The sequence below is a fragment of the Musa acuminata genome, chromosome BXJ2-6 (assembly GCF_036884655.1).
Source record: "Musa acuminata AAA Group cultivar baxijiao chromosome BXJ2-6, Cavendish_Baxijiao_AAA, whole genome shotgun sequence".
Classification (NCBI taxonomy): Eukaryota; Viridiplantae; Streptophyta; class Magnoliopsida; order Zingiberales; family Musaceae; genus Musa; species Musa acuminata.
The window spans coordinates 9250308-9271125 of record NC_088343.1 but is presented as its reverse complement, the minus strand read 5'-3'; the positions used below and the strand labels follow the sequence as shown (position 1 = coordinate 9271125).

Genomic DNA, 20818 nt, shown 5'->3' with positions numbered 1-20818 from the left:
TAGTACTCGGACTATGAACATGTTGTGGACGATTTCCTTATTTCAGCAAACATCACACAAGCATTCAAGAATGCAGTGGTCCTCGAATCAAAACTGCAAGAATAACACAGGAAAATTTTCTCTGGTTCAAACTTATTGAATAGTACATTAACCATCAACTCGGGTTCAGATCCAAGTGAGGCAAGCTATGTGCTGTCACTTCAAACTTGTGAATGGTGGATGCATCTGTCGTTCAAGGGAAAAGCAGTCATCAGCTTTGGCAAGCCATCGACTTGCAGGTTCATCTTGAATGGCTGCTGTCACAACAAACACAATCTGCTACCATTAAGCAGTGTAGATTTTGGCCATGGTTATAAAAATATGTTTTTCCATACAGAAAGAGACATCTTATAATCTGATGCAGACAAGCTAACCCTGTAGCAGCAGAAACAGTGTCAGGATCTTATCCAACCATCATCTGGAGGAACATTGATGCCCGGATCTATCTTATACGATATATTGGTGGTCTGAATGTAGTAGGTGGAATCCAGACAGATAGAGATAGAGAGAGAGTTGGAGAAGACAGCTCTGATACATGGTCAATTGAAGGCACAGATGAAGTTGGCCACCTGTTACATGTGCCTCTTGAAGGCCTCAGAGGACACATGGCCGACGATGCTGGGGAAAAGCGAAAGAGCAAACCAAGAAGAAGCACGATTCCAGGATCCACTTCCATGGTTGAATTCTGGAGGGAAGACTTCTTCTCCGAGGAAAAGGACCATTACTGGAGCTACAGTAATTAGTCCTCGGTGAACTGTAACAGGTGATCGGTACAATCTGACCCATGGGACTTCCACTATGGGAAGACTATTATTGATGACAGCAGGCAGCTCAGCTCCTACAGAACAACGAAATCCAGATTGTGATCTAAATTATACCTCCTGAAGTCAAAAAAGCTTCATGGCCTTTCCACAAAGTTTCTGCAGGTGGGTTGTAATCAACTCCATCTCCAATACTGCAAGTGCTGGTAAATGATACTGACTCGCCACCTTGCTGAGTTCTTCCATTTGTTTTCTGTCAAAAGTGGGGGAATAATAGAAGATTGCTGAATCATTCAGGCAAGCATGCATCAAAGACTGCTTGAGTGATCATTTTGGGTGAAGTGTTATTTGATGCTTGCCCAAGAGATGTTGTTGCCCTGCAAAGCAAATCCCTTCTCCTTGGACATGCGAACCCACCTCAGTTTGTGATTCCTTGGACATGGGAATCAGTACTGTTCCTGTTTGGATCAATCCATGTTCTCCTCCTGTGGATCTTGATCAGATCTTTTACAGGGCATGTGTTGTGGATCTGGGAAGAAGACAACGTCACACTCCTCCCTCCATGCACAGCTTTGAAATCAAGTCATAAATGCTACTTGTATGCCTCTGATAACAAATCAAAGAAATGTGGCTTTCAGTTGTACAGTGCACTCAACCTCTGCCCATCAGATTGATTGATTCCTTGATATGAAGATAAAAATTCAAATATCAATAATCAAAATAAAAACTAAAAAAATCGATGTAAGATTTTTACAATATCATTTGATAAGAAATTGATTGCTTTAGGATGGACTCAGGCATAGTTTGTTCTTGTATCTCTTATGATATCTTTAACCGATGTAGGATTAAATATGTTTATCTTAGATCTCGTTAAAACATACCTAAACCTAATTCAAGCGGGTTGAGTAGGCCCGAACGTTTGAGATCGACCACAGATAAGATTTTCTAGCTAAGAGAGTCAGCTTGTGCTGCTTCTGTATGTAAATTAGGTTAACTTATGTGGTCAAGAAAACAGAATCCTAAGTTGATCAGATTCCAAAAAGAGATCAAGGAAACAAAAAAAACACCATCAACTTGAAAGCAATAGTTCAAATTCTTGTGATGAGTAGCACATACATTTATTTCAGTAAACAACTGCAACTTGCCTTTAACAAAAACCCCCTATTGGATGGAGTCTTCAACATAGCTCAAACAACTCTCAAAGTGCATCATCATAGCATCAGAGTTTCTCTGGTATACCAGTAGATGTTCCAAAACTGTCAGAAGAAAAACCAGCTCTTGTGTTTTGCATGCATGTGTGCATCACTTGATGTTTTGGCTGGATGAAAAGATGATGATCCTGCATCATGGTCAAAACTCAAGAATCTGAAAACCATACAGCTTTCTTTGTTGTTTCAGTCATTGCAAAACAAAAACCAATCAAACAAGTGCAAAAGATGAAAATTCAGACAAAACCAGCATCAGCAGCACATTTAATTTAAACTATTGCCAAAGACCACCAAATCCTAAATTGCTACACATGAGATTGCATGTGGTTTTAGAAAACCATCTTTCGTCAAGCATTATCCGTCATTCGCAAACAAAGATCAACCAGATCTAACAAAGGAATAATACGGACATAATTAGGAAATCAAACTCTGTAGACCTTTAATAAGTGAGTTTGAATTCTCACTAACCACAAAAAGTTTTGAAACAATGGCCATTAATATCCAGATTTATTTCAAATTCTCATCATAGACCATACACTTTAATTGCAGCAACCTTGTGTCCGCCATCTCCATGACCTCATAACCGATCTAGTATTTCTGGCCATGACTAGCAAAAGAAACCAAGCATGCTCATAGCAACATGAGTTAACTTGCAAGAAGCATTTGTTCATCATCGAATGAAAAGCTTGTCCAAAAACTAAAAATTGAAACACCTAACTAGGCAATTATAAGAACCATCCTTGAAGACACCTTTGCAAGACAAATCACAATGAATTCATGATAGCCAGCCAATGTTTCCAAACCTCCATATCCTTCATCAACATGGTTCCTGAGAAAGGAAACAACATGTAAGGGAAGGCTTATTTCCAAAATAAGATATACACTTAGCATTGTTCAACAACCTAACTAAGATAATTGTAATTCTTACATTTATTTTAGTAAGCACTGGCCTCCATGGGCAAGCCATCAAAATTCCATAGGTCCAGAACATCCACACCACCCTGCACCAGTTCACCACCAAATAGGATGTCGATTGAGGCATCTGAGCTCCTCCCAAAGTAAGGGGCAGGGAGAAACTTCATGCATGGTTCATAAGGATATAACTCCTCAGAGAGTTCAATTGCAGAATTTTTCTCAGCTGGCATGGTCTCTACAGAGCAATTATGTTTCAGTTTCTTCTGAGCACCACCATCTTCGTATATATCAGGTTCAGTGGGAGCAAGAATCAATGTGATCTCCGGGGTCCTGGCCTCGAGCTCCCATACAAAGTCGGTATAACCAAAAGAATTACTTCCCTCATCAGAATAAAAATTCAGAGAAGCTCCGTCTGGAGGTGCTGAAGAATTTACTGTGATAAGGGGATTCATCATGTGAACAGGCTTGGTTAGTTCCCTGTCTATCATGAACCTTGAACATTCAGACTCTTGGTCACTCCAGTACTTGGATGTCTGATCGAAGTCAAGTTTTTCCAATGCAGTTATTTCTGGAATTTCTGAAGCAGTAGGCTTTGTTGAGCATTTTCTTGAACCCGATGATGATGCAGTTGCTGCTGTTGGGAAGTTCACCTTGGCTTTCCTACCCCGAATCCGGCGGGCTTCAGCATCATAGCCTCTGGCAGCCTCTTCGGCAGTATTGAAGGTTCCAAGCCAGACGCGAATTCCTTTGCGAGGATCCCTGATTTCAGCTGCCCACTTGCCCCATGGTCGTTGGCGGATTCCTCTGTATTGATTCTTTCTCTTTCTTTTGGCTGATTTAGCAGCAGATCCATCAAACCTTACAGACTTAGCTGAGCCCTCTGCAAACCAAGCAAAACTTTGAAATGCTATTATGAGAAACATCAGTGATACTAATGTAAGATCAAGAAACACTCATTTCTTGCAAAGTTCGTTTTTTGGATAAACACACAACACTAAGACACAGCTTCTGATTTTTTTTTTTAATGTTTGCTTTCGATCATTCATCACATTGGAAAGAAAAAGGTAAGCAAGATCCCGTCTTTTCTTAGTCAATCCCCCATACCTACACAACGAATAAAACCCTCATCTCAGCATGGAATGCTACGAACACTACCCATTCCTAATCACAGAAGAAAAACAACCACTTTCTTGAAATTTCGCTCTCAGTTACCTCGGGTGAAGCGGGCTTTGGATCCAAAACCAAAGTGCACGGCGTCAAACTCATCCGCCTCCGTCTCGCCGCCATCGAACTCGTCCTCCTCGGCCTCGTCGTTGAAATCCCGGAAGTCAGCCTCAAAGTCGTCGTCGTCATCCCAATGCCTCCCCTTCTTCAGCTCGCCCTTCTCGCGGCCCACCCACAGATGCTCCGCGGTCACTCGCCGCGACGCCGGAATGAAGTCGGAGATGATGGCGCCTCCACACATCTCTAAAACCCCCTCCTTCCCAAACCTAAAAATCCCTCCTTTATTCCTACTTCTTCTTCTTCTTCTTCTCTTCCCTTCTCACGTTGCATACAGGGGAAGCTCGAGAGGTCCCCATTTTATAGTCCTAACGTGGAGAGGGGATCAAAAGAATAAAATAAATGGCCAAAATTATAATATTACATATTACCCCTTAAAATATTTAACGATAATTCATCCTTAAATCCATAAATTAAATATATTGAACACAGGCTTATTATCATCATCATAAGATTCTTAAGAGCTTAAATCTCATCTCACTCATTTATTTTCATTAGAAAAAAAATAATATACGATTTAGGATCGATGGGTCAAATTTTGACCGATAAAAGAAATAAATAATTGGGAATAAGAGAAGGTGAATCCACCTAACCATGCTTGATATCACAGGCCGCCGCATCACACGGACACGATGGGAATCTTTGAGACTCGTGCCCACCTCTCTCCCTCTTACGATGGCATGTCTCATATATTTAGTCGTAGAGCTGCATGCGTGCACCGGCGACGACGAGTTCACGGAAACCAATCGGAGTTTGCAACCTACGAAAAGGACACAAATCTTGTGACCACAAGTGATTCTTTTACCGCATGGAATAACATTATTACGATGGTAAAAACAATATGTATCGTTTGCGATCCGAATAGACGAAGAAGAAATACATCACTATGGAACATTGTCATCTCGATGGAGGATGGCAATGGGGTTTAGGGTGCAAATATCTTGTGACTTCTTTTGATCATAAAGAAGAGTCAGCAAAAATATTATCACCTCAATCCATCACCAGACACACTGTCAAAAGGCATGCTTTGGCTGGCTCTCTAACTTGAACGAAGAAGAAGATGCTACCCTCAATTGTTGACCATTTCATTGACTTGCAGACATCATTGTAATAGCATAGGACCATACAAGTTTCCTGAGGTGACTGCAACCTGGTAATTATCCACTCGATTTCAACCATGACGGCCATTTATAACCTAGGAAGTGGTTAATGTATATTACCATTAAAATATATTACTAAACTCTATTTAAATGGACCTAAAAATATTCTATTATTATCATTATCCATAGGTTAATTGGTCCAAATACTAACACACTCGTCGTATTTTTATAAGTTAATCTATTCATTTTCGATGTAAAACTAATTGAGACATTATAATTTATCCATATATTTTTTCTCTTCCGAACCTAATAGGCTCATTGATCCATCAACTTCGTTTAACCTAAATTATCGATCAAAATATTTAAAATTAAATTTGATAATATTCATTATATATATATATGTATTTATGATTTGTTGAGCATATTCTTCCTCCTATTACAGTCTCTCCCCACCAAAGGTAGACTTCCCACGTGACATGTTCATTGCTGCCTCAGGGATGAGCATGCCATGTCATCATTGGGTGTTCCCACATCCCCACCTGCAAGAATCGTGAATCCAATTCACAAACTCATTTAATCTGTATGAGTATAACTCATATTTAATGTGTTTATAAAACATAAAAAGTAATGAAAATGTGAATATATATATATATATATATATACTCAATTATGATGTTATTGAAAGATCATATGTTTATTAGACTTGAATCAGAACTTTTTTTTGGTTTTAATAGCATTTTATGTTGGAAGTCGATAATTAGTAATCCTTAACGACGAGCGCATTGTTTCCTACCTTCCGTTTGATTGGATCAACAACTGGGTCCTATCTGTGTCCGACAGTGTGTAACCGTCGAGAAAAAGAGGGACGGAATTGAGGAAAACGACAAATTCTTCCTACCTTCTCTTTGATTGGATTGACAGTTGGGTCCCGCCTACGCATTCCCCTAATTATGGGACTGGCAGGTGACGGGGTAGTCCATTAATGTGCCTCGGTTTCTACGAAGATCGCAATGACTCGTTGTTCTCTACCTGACTTTTTGATTGGACATAAACTTTGGCCCCATCCACATATTACGTTGTATCCAATCATGAGACTGGTAGATTTGACGGTAGGACGTCAACGTGGAAGTAAATCAGCGCTCCATTCTCCGTGGAGAAAACGAGGAGTTATTTCCTCTTTTCTTACTGGCATTATGTCCCACAGTGCGATCCAACCACGAGTCTGGTAGAACTGTGGGTAGTTATGCAACGTGGCGGTGAAGGAGAACTCCATTTTCTGTGGAGAAGAGAGAGAAAAGAAAAATAACGACGCCTTCTAAACGAAATGGAACGAAAGATAGAAAGCTGAGTGGGGGGGAGTGAGTGAGAAGCGGAACGGACGTTGAACAGACAAAAGTCGCATTTTTCATCTTAATTCCCTTTTCTCGTCCCAATTTTTGTTGTTGTTGTTGTTGTTGGAGACTTCGCCTCTCGATTTCTTGTGGTTATTTCGAATGCAGTTTCGATCTCTCGATCCATTTCGACGCGAAGCAGTAATTTGAGGCGGAAACGAAGGAGTTAATGCCGGGGGATTCCTGCCGCCTGACGATCCCCTCCTTGATCTTCGTCCCTCGACTTTGGGTTCGGTTTCTTGGTGTCGTACCGATTCCCACCGTCGACGGGATTGCCTTTGACTTTGGCAAAGCATCCTGGGCGACTCTCGTGCTGTGAATTCCCTGCGCCATCGGAGGTATCGAGTCTGCCCTGGCATTTTGTTTGATTCCGTCGATTTCTTTTGAATTTGGATGAGAAGCGATGCGATCTGTCGCCGTTTGTCATGGGAATCCTGCATTCCGGGGCGGGGATGGGGGTCCTGATGGTGCTTAGGTGGCATTTGCTGCTGTGGGTGCAGACGCTGGAAAAGAAGGGCCTTTTTGTTTGATTGGCTTTAGGAAAGGTGGCATTCCGGACATCGAGTAGCATGGAAGGAGATTGCGTTCCTTCAAACGTTTGGTTCTCGATTGTCCTGGCATTTCGATCGCGAGGGAGATCTTCTACCTCCTCCTTGATGGGCTGCCGCTTGATTAATGTTTGTAGTGTATGATCCTCCGATTGTCTATGTAGCATGTTGGAAGCGCGTCCACTGGATGCAAGAAAAGCTGTGTCTTGGTCCTTCTTCGAGAAGACAACATGGATCGCTTGTTGCACAATTTGAGCGGAACAGATCTTGAGTGTTTGTGGAGTGGAAGACAACAAGCTTATCGGCTGCATATGCATTATTCAGAATGAGTGAGGTGGAGAGAGATCATCCTCGATGGAAAATTCCGACAATGCATTCTCTGAATTGGTTAGCATCGTGAAGTCCTGGATCCCTCGGCGGTCTGAACCGCCAAATGTGTCAAGGAACTTTTGGATGCCCGACCATAGTTGCAGGGTATGTTATGAGTGTGATGCACAATTCACGGTTTTTAACCGTCGACATCATTGTCGACATTGCGGACGCATTTTCTGTGGAAAGTGCACAGCAAATTTTATCCCTGCTACATCTGATAATTTGAGGAGCACTAAAGAGGTAGGTGAGCGTGAGCGAATTCGGGTTTGTAACTTTTGCTTCAAACAATGGGATCAAAGGATATCATCAACTGATAATGCATTTCAACAGTACATCAGTCCTGCTCTTTCCTCAACAAGCATTGTCAGTACCAAATCTAGTGGGACTATTAACAGCAACTTCAATGTTGAATCTTACTCGTCAGGACCTTACCATCTTATTCCTTATGGTCCTGCTCCTAATCCATGCCAATCTGTTCTGTTGGAGCCATGCTCAGATAAGCCAGACCTGCATGTATCTGCAAGGAGCATAGACGCCGTAGAGATTGGTAGTCATCGGTTTGGCTATGTTATGAACAGGTATCCTTGTCTTTCACTTAATTGCTCTGATTTATGGCACTTGCACACGCTATATCTTCCGCCATGGAGAAAATAAATCATTTACTGGGAGAAAATATATGGCAAGATGTTATATGTTCATTGACTTATGCGTGCTAAACTATTTTATAGTTTTTACTCTTTAGGCCAGTTGAGAAATGGTTATATCGTGATGATTTTTTTTATATAATGTGGGCTGTGCATTGCTGATGGAGTGAAGTTCCAATTTTTCTTTTGAGAACCATGCCTATATATATTCATCTTGTCATTTTTTTCTCGCCAGCATTAGGCTTCTTGTAACATTCTACATATATGAAAGTTATTTTCGTGTTCAAACAACTTTTAGGTGGTTCCTTGGTTGCATGACTTTTAATCATCATCACAAAGATGGATTTTCATATCAGCCAACTTGCCTTGTATGTCTCAAGGCAATTCCTTATCTGCATGGTGACATAGGACAACTTATATCGGTCCAAATTTTAGGGAAGAGACATTGATGCAATCCTTCCTGACTAGCTCATGATGGTAGTTGAGGTTGTTCCACTTGTCTTTGATGGTTTGCTACTCTTGTCACATCAGTCATTCAGCAACTTGGAGCCTTGTTAGTTCTTCTAGTCAAAAGTATAAGACAACAGGTCTACTGTATGAGTCTAGGCATTTCGAGACTTAAGTAATTGTGGAAGAGAAGAACAATTAGACTATTGGAAAGGACCTAGTAGATAGATAGTATCTGAGGCTCCAAATTCTCTAAACTCACTTTGAGGAGATGAATTTCACCATGCATCACTTAGACATCTTGTGGAAAAAAGAGTTTTTGTTCATTCAGTCTGCAATGATCCAGATTACAACTCTTCCTGCCCCCATATTTCATGTAAGTTGAGAAAAGTGAAAAAAAGAAAATTATAATTATGAAATTTACATCCCTTGAATCAAGGCTTTTCAACCTATCCTATTTCTTTATTACTCACAAGTTTGCATTGAATCAGTTGATAGACAATCTTCCTCTTTTACATAATTGATACAGGCTTCTTTTTTTGCAGATTCTTTGATCAAGCTTGTTGGATGGAATATTTAATAAATAGAATTCTTCAATCTAGTCCAGATCTGTCTTCTTTCAAACTTTTATTTTGACTTCCCCTTTTTTCTTTTCCATAGACAATCTAGATAAGTCGGAACAAAAGAGATGCTTCCACATGGCAACTTATGATATTTGCAAACCCCGTGAAATATCAATTTCTTTTTTTGCAAAGTACAATAAAGATAAGATGTTCAAAGATAAAAATATGATCAAACCAATTCATATCTAAGTTCATCGCAAATATAAAGGAATTTGGGTTGACTTTTTTTTTTTGCCTTTTGTTCCCAATATAGACTTAGAATGTGCCTCGTTTCCTTTGGGGAGGAATATGAAATCAAGTTGAGAGTTAATGTTGGGTTAATAGACGGTAAAAAAAAATCAATCAGATTTCAAGTGGAGCGTTACTGAATAACTTTGTAGCTTATATCTATAAATGGTCAAAAGCTTGAAATACATAATGATGTTGTGAAAGATTGCTTTTCCAAATGACAACTATTTTTTTTTTGGTATTCAAACTTCTTAATAATTTGCATATTTTCATCTTGCATTTTACTTGAGTGTTAACTTCACTACTTTTTTGGTGTGTCTTACTGTTACTTCATTTTATTCAAAGGTTTTTTTTTTTAAATTAACTAGATCTAGTTATTCTAGCATTGACTTTTCCTCCTTGACTTTCCTTCACTATAGTTCAAGAATCTCAACATGACATTATTTTGTTGACTATGTATTGGCTTCATGCTGAGTGTTTGAAGGACCTGTAAAATTCTATAATGTTCTTTAAACAGATTCATTCTTTTACTATAAGATGCATTCCTGATAGTTGGTAGTCCATTTACCAGAAGTAAGACTCGGTGTTAAATCTAATTATGAGGTTAAAGTGATATCAGCATTAATGAAGTCCTGTTGTGGGTTTGCAGGAGTGATGATGATGATTATGAATATGGGGGGTTGCATGATTCAGAAACACAACATTTCCAGCATTATGATGACTATGGTGGTCAAGATGAATTTAATGGAGTGGATCAGGATTGCTATTCAAATAAAATGATTCCAGCCGAAGTTGATATCAATTTGGAAAACGTCTGCTCCCCAGCACACAACACACAACTCCATGCTACTGTAGATGCTGATAAGATGGATGAAGAAAATGAACCTGATTGTAGCTATGAATGTAATGCTTCTCCTTCCATATATGAGATAGAAAATGCAGATGCAGAGCCTGTGGACTTTGAGAATAATGGACTACTCTGGCTTCCTCCTGACCCAGAAGATGAAGAAGATGAAAGAGAATCCATTCTGATTGATGATGACGAGGATGAGGATAGCCCAACAGGAGAGTGGAATTATGATCATTCATCAAATGGCTTTGGCAGTGGTGATTTCCGGACTAGGGACAGATCAATTGAGGAGCATAAGAAAGCAATGAAGAACATTGTTGATGGACATTTCAAGGTGTTGATAGCTCAACTTCTACAGGTTGAAAATCTTTCAGCTGGTGAAGATGACAGGGGAAGTTGGTTGGACATTGTTACATTCTTGTCATGGGAAGCAGCAAATTTCCTTAAGCCAGACACTAGCAATGATGGAGGAATGGATCCTGGTGGGTACGTAAAAGTCAAGTGCCTGGCTTGTGGACATCGCAGTGAAAGGTGAATAGTATTTTTTAGTCTTTTAACTTTATTTGGCCTTATATATATACATACATATATATATATATATATACATACATACATATATATATATATATATATATATACATACATATATATATATATATATACATACATATATATATATATATATATATACATACATATATATATATATACATACATATATATATATATATACATACATATATCTGCTATTGGTTATTGTGGTTTTATCAACTCTCTGGCTTTTGTGTGTTCCTTTCAACATACACAAGTTATACTAACACGGTTTCTACCTTCTCTTTCTTGTCTTGTCCTTGCTAATATATATAGGAGTTCAAGTCACTTCATATAAGCATACCAACAATTAACATCTTACTGAGTTGATATGCTTAGTATGTTTGCTGTACTTTTTTGTCTAGTCTTTTGGCAAGGTGTTAACAACTCGCTGGATTCTGTGTGTTCTCCTTTTTAACCTGCACAAGTTATAGTAACACAGTTTCTGCCATCTCTTTCTTGTCTTGTCCTTGCTAATGTATATAGGAGTTCAAATCACTTCATATAATCACACCAACAACTAACATCTTACCGAGTTGATATGCTTAGTATGTTTGCTGAACTTTACTGCCTATTCTTTTAGCAAGGTGGTAAGAGGAGTTGTTTGTAAGAAGAATGTGGCACATCGACGTATGAAATCAAAAATAGAGAAACCACGCTTTCTAATTCTTGGAGGAGCTCTTGAATACCAACGAGTAACAAATACGCTGTCAAGTTTTGATACTTTGCTGCAGCAGGTGAGTTATACATTCATGTGAGACTCTGAGTTTGATTTTATTTTATTTTTTGGTGAATATGCACGAGGCTCATTTCGCATTTTGAAGTTAGATGGTTTATCCAGGAAATGGATCATTTGAAAATGGCTGTTGCAAAGATTGCTGCTCACCAACCTAATGTCCTTTTGGTAGAGAAATCAGTATCTCGTTTTGCCCAAGATTACCTTCTAGCAAAAGACATCTCGTTGGTTTTGAATATCAAAAGACCTCTTTTGGAACGTATTACCCGCTGCACTGGGGCTCATATAGTCCCTTCCATTGACCACCTATCGTCTCCAATGCTTGGACACTGTGATTTGTTTCATGTGGAGAAGTATCGTGAGGATCATACTACTGCAGCACAAGGAGGGAAGAAAATGCTAAAAAACTTGATGTTTTTTGAAGGGTGCCCAAAGCCTTTGGGTTGCACTGTAAGTGACAATTACATTCAAGAAATTCTATTCCTGTTACATACATATTTTTGGGTTATGTTGATGTTGTAGAACATGTGCGCTGGTTATGTTATCTCCAGTTAAGTTTTGGAGATCTTTCGAGCATTTGGGTAATTTTTGTTTAGGTGGTCTTGGGATAGCATTTTCCTGATGGTGAATAAGACAATTGGGCAAACTATCTTGCTGGGGACTGCAATTGCAATTTCAGCTATTTGTTTATGAATTTAAATATATTTTGGGTCCTGAACTTAAATTATTCACTCTTTCTCACTTTGCATGATTTTATGTGACCCTTCAGTAATCTTTTCTGTTTTATCTTTTATGATCACCATGATATATTTGCACTGGAATTATGGGGAAGCGAGATTTTCATTAACTGAGTTGCAAAGTAGGATTCACTTGATGATTGTACATCTTTTCCACCCGCGTTGGAGAGAGTCTTGTCCATTGGGACACCCTTTTCTGTTTGACAAGGCCTGTCCAAAGGACAAAAATGTGCAATCTATCATCTTTTAGATAACTTTGACAAGTATTAAATGAACTTCTACTGACAGCTGAACTTTGTTTTTAGGCCAAATGCAATGTTGGTTTTAGTTTCATCCTTTCACATCAGAATATTTGTCTTGCTAACGTATTGCACTTGACATGGATTTTCTGTAACTCGTTGAGTTTGAACTAATTGAGACAAATATTGTGTTCAAGTAATTCATATTAGAACATTTGGCGCATTGAAACTTCAGCTGAAGGTTTATGAATCTCGTTTTTTTTTCTTCGTTCAACTAGGTTTTACTTAAAGGTGCTAGTGTTGATGAACTGAAGAAAGTGAAACCTGTAGTCCAGTATGGAGTTTTTGCAGCCTACCATTTGGCTCTCGAAACATCTTTTCTAGCAGATGAAGGCGCTTTTCTACCTGAACTTCCTTTAAAGACTCCAATAACTGTTGCATTGCCAGATAAAACTTCTAGCATCGACGGATCCATCTCCTTGGTTCCTGGGTTCCCTACTGCTGGTGAGCCACATGGTAGTGTCAGTGTTCAAAGACCCAACACAACATATCCTGTCACAACATCCATAGAGTCCAGAAAGATGGTATTGGAAGCATCACCATGTTCCTTTAAAGGCCACAACTCCAGAGTTGAAGATTTTGCCTCCATGTTAAGTCCTATCTCTGCTGATCATCTTTTAGAAGCATCAAGTGGGGCCTCTTTACCTTATTTCTCGACTTTGGGTAATGTCTCAAATTATTCACCTCAATCTCGTACCACAAAGGACAAAAGTATAGTGTTCTTTGGAGATTGTCATGAGGCAATATCATACATAATTGATGATCAGGCAGTTCGACATGGTTCTCCTCTTCCTGATCAAGCAGAAAATTGTGCTGCTATACCTAAGGATGCCCAAACTGAGAGCAGTTGTATGTTAGAAAAGCAGATTACCTCCTCTAATCCAGAAACTTCACAACAATTTGCTGATGAATTGCATGACTACACGCTACTGAAGGAAGAATTTGCACTTTCTCCTTCTGATCATCTGAGCATTTTGGTTTCGCTTTCAACCCGCTGTGTGTGGAAAGGGACTGTTTGTGAGCGTTCCCAACTCTTTCGCATAAAGTATTATGGTAATTTTGACAAACCTTTGGGAAGATTTCTACGAGATCATCTATTTGATGAGGTGTTTTTTTGTCTCTCATTTCATTATGGGTTTCTTTAACCACATTTTGCCCTTCTATGGTTGACAGTATTTTCTCTCCTTGTCAGAATTATAGGTGTCGTTCATGTGATATGCCATCAGAAGCTCATGTTCATTGTTACACTCATCGATATGGCAGTCTGACAATATCTGTTAGAAAGTTTCCAGAGATTCTCCTGCCAGGAGAAAGGGATGGAAAAATCTGGATGTGGCATAGGTGCTTAATGTGTCGTCGTAATAATGGCTTCCCTCCAGCAACTCGTAGAGTTGTGATGTCTGATGCTGCATGGGGTTTATCTTTTGGAAAATTTCTGGAGCTTAGCTTTTCAAACCATGCTGCTGCAAGTAGAGTTGCTAGCTGCGGGCACTCACTTCATAGAGACTGCCTTCGCTTTTATGGGTTCCTCTTTCTTGATCCCTTGTGTCTGTCTATTGGATTAAAACTTTAGTGTCTCCTTGTTTTCTGATTTTACTGTGTGCATAAACAGGTTTGGTAGAATGGTTGCTTGCTTCCGGTATGCATCAATCAATGTGCACTCTGTTTACCTGCCACCTCCAAAAGTTGATTTTAATTATCAGCACCAGGAATGGATATCTAAAGAAGCAAATGAGGTTTGTAGCAATAGAAAAACACCGAGTTCTTTTCGCTTAGTTTGTTGATGAAGATTTTGGGATGAAGATTATATATGTAGTTACAAAACTTCATCCATGTCTAGGTGGCTGAGAGGGCTGAAAATTTATTTAGGGAAATACATAGTGATTTATGCCAATTTAAAGAAACAATGATTCAAAATGGTAGCATGGAAGTCCCAGAATTCAGACATCACATCGTTGAACTTCAAGATTTTCTGCAAACTGAGAAAGCTGAGTTTGAGGTAATATAGCTTCTTTATTGTAGTTTTTTGTTTTTTCATTGGTTGAGTTGTTCAAATTTTACATTTGTTCTGGGTCATTGGCTCATTTAGGATGTTCTACATAAAGTATTAAAGAAGGAGGTGAGGAAAGGAGAACCAGTCATTGATATTCTTGAGGTTAATAAGTTAAGAAGGCAGTTAATCTTCCATTCATATTTATGGGATCAACGACTGTTATTTGCTGCAGAATTAGATAATTGTCCCAAGGGGATTTGTAACAGTTTCTTGACAAGAGAGAAAGAAAAGCACTGCACTGTCGAAAAGATCAAAGATTTGAATCTAGCATTAAAGCCACAAAAAGATTCCCAGTGTTCAAATGCTGCTCCAGTAGAATTTAAAACTGATGAGCTCTTCGAGCAAGGGACTCAAACTGCTAACAATCCAGAGGGGCTCTTTGGTCATCATGATAGTGACGAGTTAGGTCAGAAAATAAGAGATGTAGAAATGGACTCAATGCAAGAGAAACAAAACCAAACCTCTCTTTATACCAGCATAAGTGCCACTGAAAGTTCAATTCTTTTGGAATCTGGTTTAGTAGGGCGTAGAACCCTTTCAGATGGACAGTTTCCAGTTTTGACAAATTTATCTGACACGTTTGATGCAAGGTGGATCGGTGACAGTGGCACTGCCCTGGCTGATGTAATGATTCAAGATCTGATAGTTCCAATGGAAAACTCAGTTGCAATGCCAATTTCTGAGGGTTCAGAAGAATGTGCTGGAGCTGACATAACACAATCATTTACTTCCATACTACTAAGTAAGTTAGGAGACAGTGCAGAGGACTTCTCAGCCCGGATTGGAATTCCTTTTGTAAATATTTATCGTACTATTAACAAAAACTGGGTAAACAGTCCAAGATTTAGTGATCTCAATGAGTACAGTTCTGTCTTCCGTATCTTTTTAAGGGAGTTGGAGCGTCAGGGTGGGGCAAGGTTTCTTCTTCCTGTTGGCTTAAATGATACTGTCATTCCAATTTACGATGATGAACCAACCAGTATCATTTCCTTTGCACTTGTCTCTCCTGAATATCATGTTCAATTATCAGACGAGCGGGACAGAATTAGAGATGGTACGGACTCTTCACCTTCATTACCACTCTATGATGCAGGGAATTTCTTATCTCAGTCCTTTGATGAAACCTTTTCTGATCCTTTTAAAAGTTTTGGGTCAACTGAGGATAATATTTTATCATTGTCTGGTAGCAGGGGTTCCCTGGTTTTAGATAAAACAATGCATGTCAGAGTTTCTTTTACGGATGAAGGTCCATTTGGGAAAGTAAAATACACTGTTACTTGTTATTATGCAAAATGCTTTGATGCTCTAAGAAGAGCTTGCTGCCCTTCTGAGCTTGATTTCATAAGGTCTCTCAGTCGTTGTAAGAAATGGGGAGCACAGGGTGGCAAAAGTAATGTATTTTTTGCAAAATCATTGGATGACAGGTTCATAGTAAAACAGGTTACGAAAACAGAATTAGAATCATTTATCAAGTTTGCCCCAGAGTATTTTAAGTATTATTCAGAGTCCATAGCCACAGGTAGCCCAACATCCTTGGCAAAGATCCTTGGTATTTATCAGGTATCGATCTTCTCTGACATATCTAATTTTGATCAATATTCTCATGGTGTGTTTTCTTTATCAGGCTTTCTTTGTTTTCTACATTTCTCTATGCATACTTGATATATGCTGGCATTTTATAATGTTTCTGCCTTTATACATTTGAGATTATGCTGGGACTTGAGTCTGTAAAATGGAGAAAGAAAAATATATAAAGATGGACCATCTTAAATTTTGTTATTTGAAAATTATGGGGAATATTTTCTAGTAACATGTTGAACTTTTGAAGCCAACATTTATGCAGTTGTGACATGAATTACTACTATATGGGTGGAATTCCTTCTGTTGATTTTTTATCCATCAAGAGGTTAGGCTGACTAAAATAACCTAGGACCGGACCGTTGTACTCATCACATTTTTTTTTTCTTTTTCCCCAAGTTTTTTATTTGTTTTGTATCATATCTTTTAAGTATTTTTCATGAGAGTCTCTTATATTCACCAGTCAGTTAAATTCTTCAGCGTTTTCACCTTTTCAGAATTCCAAGTTCCCTTTGAATCCAACGAACTAAAAATTTTTGCCTTCTTTTTCCAAGTTCCCTTTGAACTCAAGATTTATACTTCACATTCTACCATAAGAATATCCTAAAAGATTCACTTTTAGGTTTTCAATACAAATTTGTGTACCTCTTTGGTTGGTTTCAAGTACTAACTTCAACACTCTGAATTAGATCTCATCAGTGTACGACAGAGGCCATAGAAAGTGTTGCAAGAATTAGACGCATGATACTATGATTGGTCAAAGGGCCAAGATGTCCAATATTTAAAAGACACAGAAACTAAAGTGCAGAAACCCAACACAAATAAGAGTAAACTTATTATAATCATATTTGAGACTCAATGTTTGTGTTGTGATCATGTTAATTGTTAAGTATTAGTTAAGTTCCTAATAGGAAGGCAAAATTGTTTTTTGCATAGACTGATGTTTTGCACGTAAATTTAGAAGGGTTTCAAAGTTGGGAGACACCCTGCAAACTGTAGTCCCTGTACCCATTGGGGTGGACCAGTGAAGGCACCTATTAATGATTTCCATTTGAAGCGAGTACCCAAGTTAATTGTTAATTTCTCTGGAAGAGATTTCTTTGACCAGGAATATTGGATTAAGAGAGAGTTGGTGAGGTTGATCAGCAGGAATTTGAAACCCACCATTTCTTCTGCCTGTTAACTGTAAAGAGAGTAACTAGCTTTCTTCTGTTGTGTCAATATAGATCCGTATTCATTTTTTCTGATTTTGTTTATCCTACAAACTGGCAGGATGACAATTTTGTGGAACTTATCGATACATTAGTGAAAAGAGTGAAGTTAAGAGGCAGACGAAAATGAAACAAGTAATGAAATTTTAGAGAGAGTCTTGTTTTTGGAGTGGAACTGACAAGACTGGTGAATCCTCTTACACAAAGGAGCATTAAGGTAAAAGCTGTTCAAAGTTGACCATAGCGATATTACATTTTGAATCTTGCATTTGTGATCCGATCTGGATGGAGCACACAGATTAAAGATACTCGTTAAAACATGAGAACTGTTTAAGAAATATACAATCCATTTTGAAACAGATAGTTATATCATGTGCACCATCTATCTAAAGTGATGCTAAGATAGATGCACTATCTTTATCATGGTAGTATCTAGAGTGGTATAGAGAAACTTATCAAGAACTTTGAAGTCACTGACACTTGAATTATTGATTTGTAAATGAAATGACCACAAGTAAGATCATCTTTTAAGAAAATATGATAATTTGTTTCCATTTTTGGGTTTGTGACACACACCAAAGTGTTAATTAATTTTTCTTGTTTCTGTTTTTCTGATTATCATACTTTGGCTGGCTTGTGAAAATACTGATGTTTTAGCTAAATCTTATATTATAGGTTACCTCTAAGAACCTTAAGGGTGGAAAAGATATAAGGATGGATGTGCTGGTTATGGAGAATCTGCTGTTTCGAAGGAACATTACAAGGCTGTATGACCTAAAAGGGTCTTCAAGATCACGTTATAATCCAGACTCAAGTGGTAACAACAAAGTTCTTCTTGACCAGAATTTGATTGAGGCAATGCCGACATCTCCAATTTTTGTGGGGAACAAGGCAAAGAGGTTGTTAGAGAGAGCTGTTTGGAATGATACATCATTTCTGGCGGTAAGCAAAAGAATTTACCTCTTTAATCGATGAGGCAATGTGCCATTGGCTAATTAGTCACTTTTTAAGTTCTTGAATGGGGGAGTTTTGGTACATATCTAATGTTTATCTGCATCTTCTTCAGTTTTGCATAAATAATATACATGTATATGAGCAGTAGCACACACTGTTTGAACACAAGTTCACCTATTAAAAAACATTGTTGTCTCTCTTAGTGAAGATGGATATTCTATGCTAATATTTCTTTTAGCTCATTTTTTATTATTTCTTTTATGGATCTGCTCTATAATGCTATAGCTTTCCACTTGTTAAGTTTCTTATCATTAGTAAATTGTTTTTTTTCTTTTTCCCCTCATACTTCGATATGGATTTGTTTCCGGTGCTATTCTTAAGATCCATACATCCCTTCCATCGACTCTCCTTCTTCCTGATATTTTTTGTAGTTGATCTTTCTGAGTCACCTAAATGAGCCAAGTTTGTTGCTTTGAAACTAATTGTGCATTTTGGTAGACTGGAGTATCTCCAATAGTGTTTTCTGTTTAAAACTACATATGTGATTCATGTCTAACACTCTATATCATCAATGCCGTTACAGTCCATTGATGTCATGGATTACTCTTTGCTGGTGGGTGTCGACGAAGAGAAGCACGAACTAGTGCTGGGCATTATCGATTTTATGAGGCAATATACATGGGACAAGCACCTGGAGACTTGGGTGAAAGCTTCAGGAATATTGGGTGGGCCAAAGAATGTCTCTCCTACTGTAATTTCTCCAAAACAATACAAAAAGCGGTTCAGAAAAGCAATGTCTGCATACTTTCTTGTTGTTCCTGAACAGTGGTCACCACCTACCGGTATCCCTAACAAGCCGGACGCTGAAATCAGCCAAGAAAACCAGCAGGGAGCCACAACAGAAGGAAATTAGGTTCATTTAAGATGTATGTAAACAACAGTTTTCCTTCTTACAGTATCATAATTCTTTTTCTGGTCCTTTATAATCATAGGTCTCACATCGCCATTCATATTCCTTTAAACATTTGTGATTTCCACAATATAGAGAGGGCTAGTCATATCATATGCCACAAATTTAGCTTAGTATTTAGCTGAATTGTGCATGCTCGGACATGTATTTGTAGAGGAGGAACCTGTTTGGCTTCAATAAAAACAGTTGATTGAGGTCATACCTTATAACAGACTGCCGGCAGATGCTAACTCTTTGCCAGTGAGTTGCATTCTTTCCAAGTGTTTGTAACTTCTGATCTTTACACTCTGTATCGCTATTCATCATCCTTGAATCATGATCACCATTCTATGCGCCAGGATTGTGAAAAATGGTGTTTTTATCTGGCATGAGGATCGGTATTCGAAAGCAGCAGGGGCATGGAAAACAATTTCTTTGGCCTTGTGTGAATGGTGTGATTTAAGAAGATGATATTTCCTGGTTTCCTTGAAATCTGATTGCTTTCATGGCATTCGATATGCTTCTCTCCTTTTTCTCCAATTCTTCTCACTTCAGCCTTGGTTGTTCAAGCTCAACAATACAGCAAACACAAAAGTGCTGATACCAAAAGTTTCCGACAACATTTGTTGGCAAGCATGCATTGCCACACAACGAATCAAACACGGAATGATCCTCTCATGATTCCAAGGTTTATAGTACGGGAGGTTTCTGTAATAGATAGGAAAGTAATAACTCAATCGCTGCTGGTGGGCTAATAACCAAGCAACATAACAAAGATAGATATTTCACTGATCCATCTTTTAATCCGCAACACCATCAGAAGAAATCTGAAATCTTGATTCAGCTTCTGCGAAACATGGAGAACTTGCAACTCTAGAAATGTTTTCTCCATTCCTTGCGAAGGGCAACAAACCTGAGATGATGAAATGCATAGCAAGAGAAAGATTGATCATCTTGAAAGAACCTTGTTGCAGAAGCATTTGCCATGATGTTTCCACCAATGAGCCTGATTCAGGGGTCAGCAAATGTTGCAGATCCATCAACTCGTGCGACAACCTGATCGGTACAGATCACTGAAACACCAAACTGTAAAAAGCAGAAAAAGAATTTTAATATCGTCGTTCTATAATTTTGCACGTAACGAGTTATTTCTTGATTTCGTCCGATCATTAATAACTTGATTATTTTTAGATAATAATACGTAGACCAAATAATATAATATAAATAAAACTTTATAGATTCACACAAAAAAAATAAATAAATTACATTATCAAAATAAAGCAAAGTTATTAACCAATAACTT

General features: G+C 38.4%; 2 protein-coding genes across 4 annotated transcripts; one reads left to right on the top strand and one right to left on the bottom strand.

Moving 5' to 3' along the window:
• Positions 1-2401: 2401 nt before the first annotated feature.
• LOC135613471 (ethylene-responsive transcription factor 1-like) lies at positions 2402-4459 on the bottom strand. The gene is made up of 3 exons (XM_065110501.1): positions 4136-4459; positions 2937-3803; positions 2402-2837 (listed from the first exon to the last, which is right to left on the bottom strand). The coding sequence occupies exons 1-2, from the start codon at positions 4386-4388 to the stop codon at positions 2944-2946; spliced, it is 1113 nt and encodes a 370-aa protein (XP_064966573.1). The 5' UTR covers positions 4389-4459; the 3' UTR covers positions 2402-2837; positions 2937-2943.
• Positions 4460-6646: 2187 nt separating this feature from the next.
• LOC103987499 (1-phosphatidylinositol-3-phosphate 5-kinase FAB1B-like) lies at positions 6647-19745 on the top strand. Of its 3 annotated transcripts, XM_018827595.2 has the most exons (12): positions 6647-7033; positions 7196-8193; positions 10207-10938; positions 11582-11735; positions 11840-12184; positions 12989-13876; positions 13963-14294; positions 14383-14506; positions 14611-14769; positions 14860-16383; positions 18288-18554; positions 19150-19745. In XM_018827595.2, exons 2-12 carry the CDS (start codon positions 7598-7600, stop codon positions 19477-19479), a joined length of 5451 nt encoding a protein of 1816 aa, XP_018683140.2. In that variant the 5' UTR covers positions 6647-7033; positions 7196-7597; the 3' UTR covers positions 19480-19745. The 3 variants fall into 3 exon arrangements, 2 of the variants coding, with proteins under 2 accessions (XP_018683140.2, XP_064968328.1); XR_671900.3 differs by lacking the exon at positions 19150-19745 and adding an exon at positions 17674-17829 and having other exon boundaries at positions 6647-8193; positions 18288-18427; XM_065112256.1 differs by lacking the exon at positions 12989-13876 and having other exon boundaries at positions 6647-8193.
• Positions 19746-20818: the final 1073 nt, after the last annotated feature.

What these genes read in the sequence shown, in the direction of transcription:
- LOC135613471 (XM_065110501.1), bottom strand. Translation starts at nt 4,388, where the DNA reads ATGTGTGGAGGCGCCATCATCTCCGACTTCATTCCGGCGTCGCGGCGA. An exon ending in CAAAGCCCGCTTCACCCGAG is followed by an intron (nt 3,804 to 4,135) that starts GTAACTGAGAGC and finishes CTTGGTTTGCAG; the next exon opens with AGGGCTCAGCTAAGTCTGTA.
- LOC103987499 (XM_018827595.2), top strand. Translation starts at nt 7,598, where the DNA reads ATGGAAAATTCCGACAATGCATTCTCTGAATTGGTTAGCATCGTGAAG. An exon ending in CTGAGAAAGCTGAGTTTGAG is followed by an intron (nt 14,770 to 14,859) that starts GTAATATAGCTT and finishes TGGCTCATTTAG; the next exon opens with GATGTTCTACATAAAGTATT. An exon ending in ATGATACATCATTTCTGGCG is followed by an intron (nt 18,555 to 19,149) that starts GTAAGCAAAAGA and finishes ATGCCGTTACAG; the next exon opens with TCCATTGATGTCATGGATTA.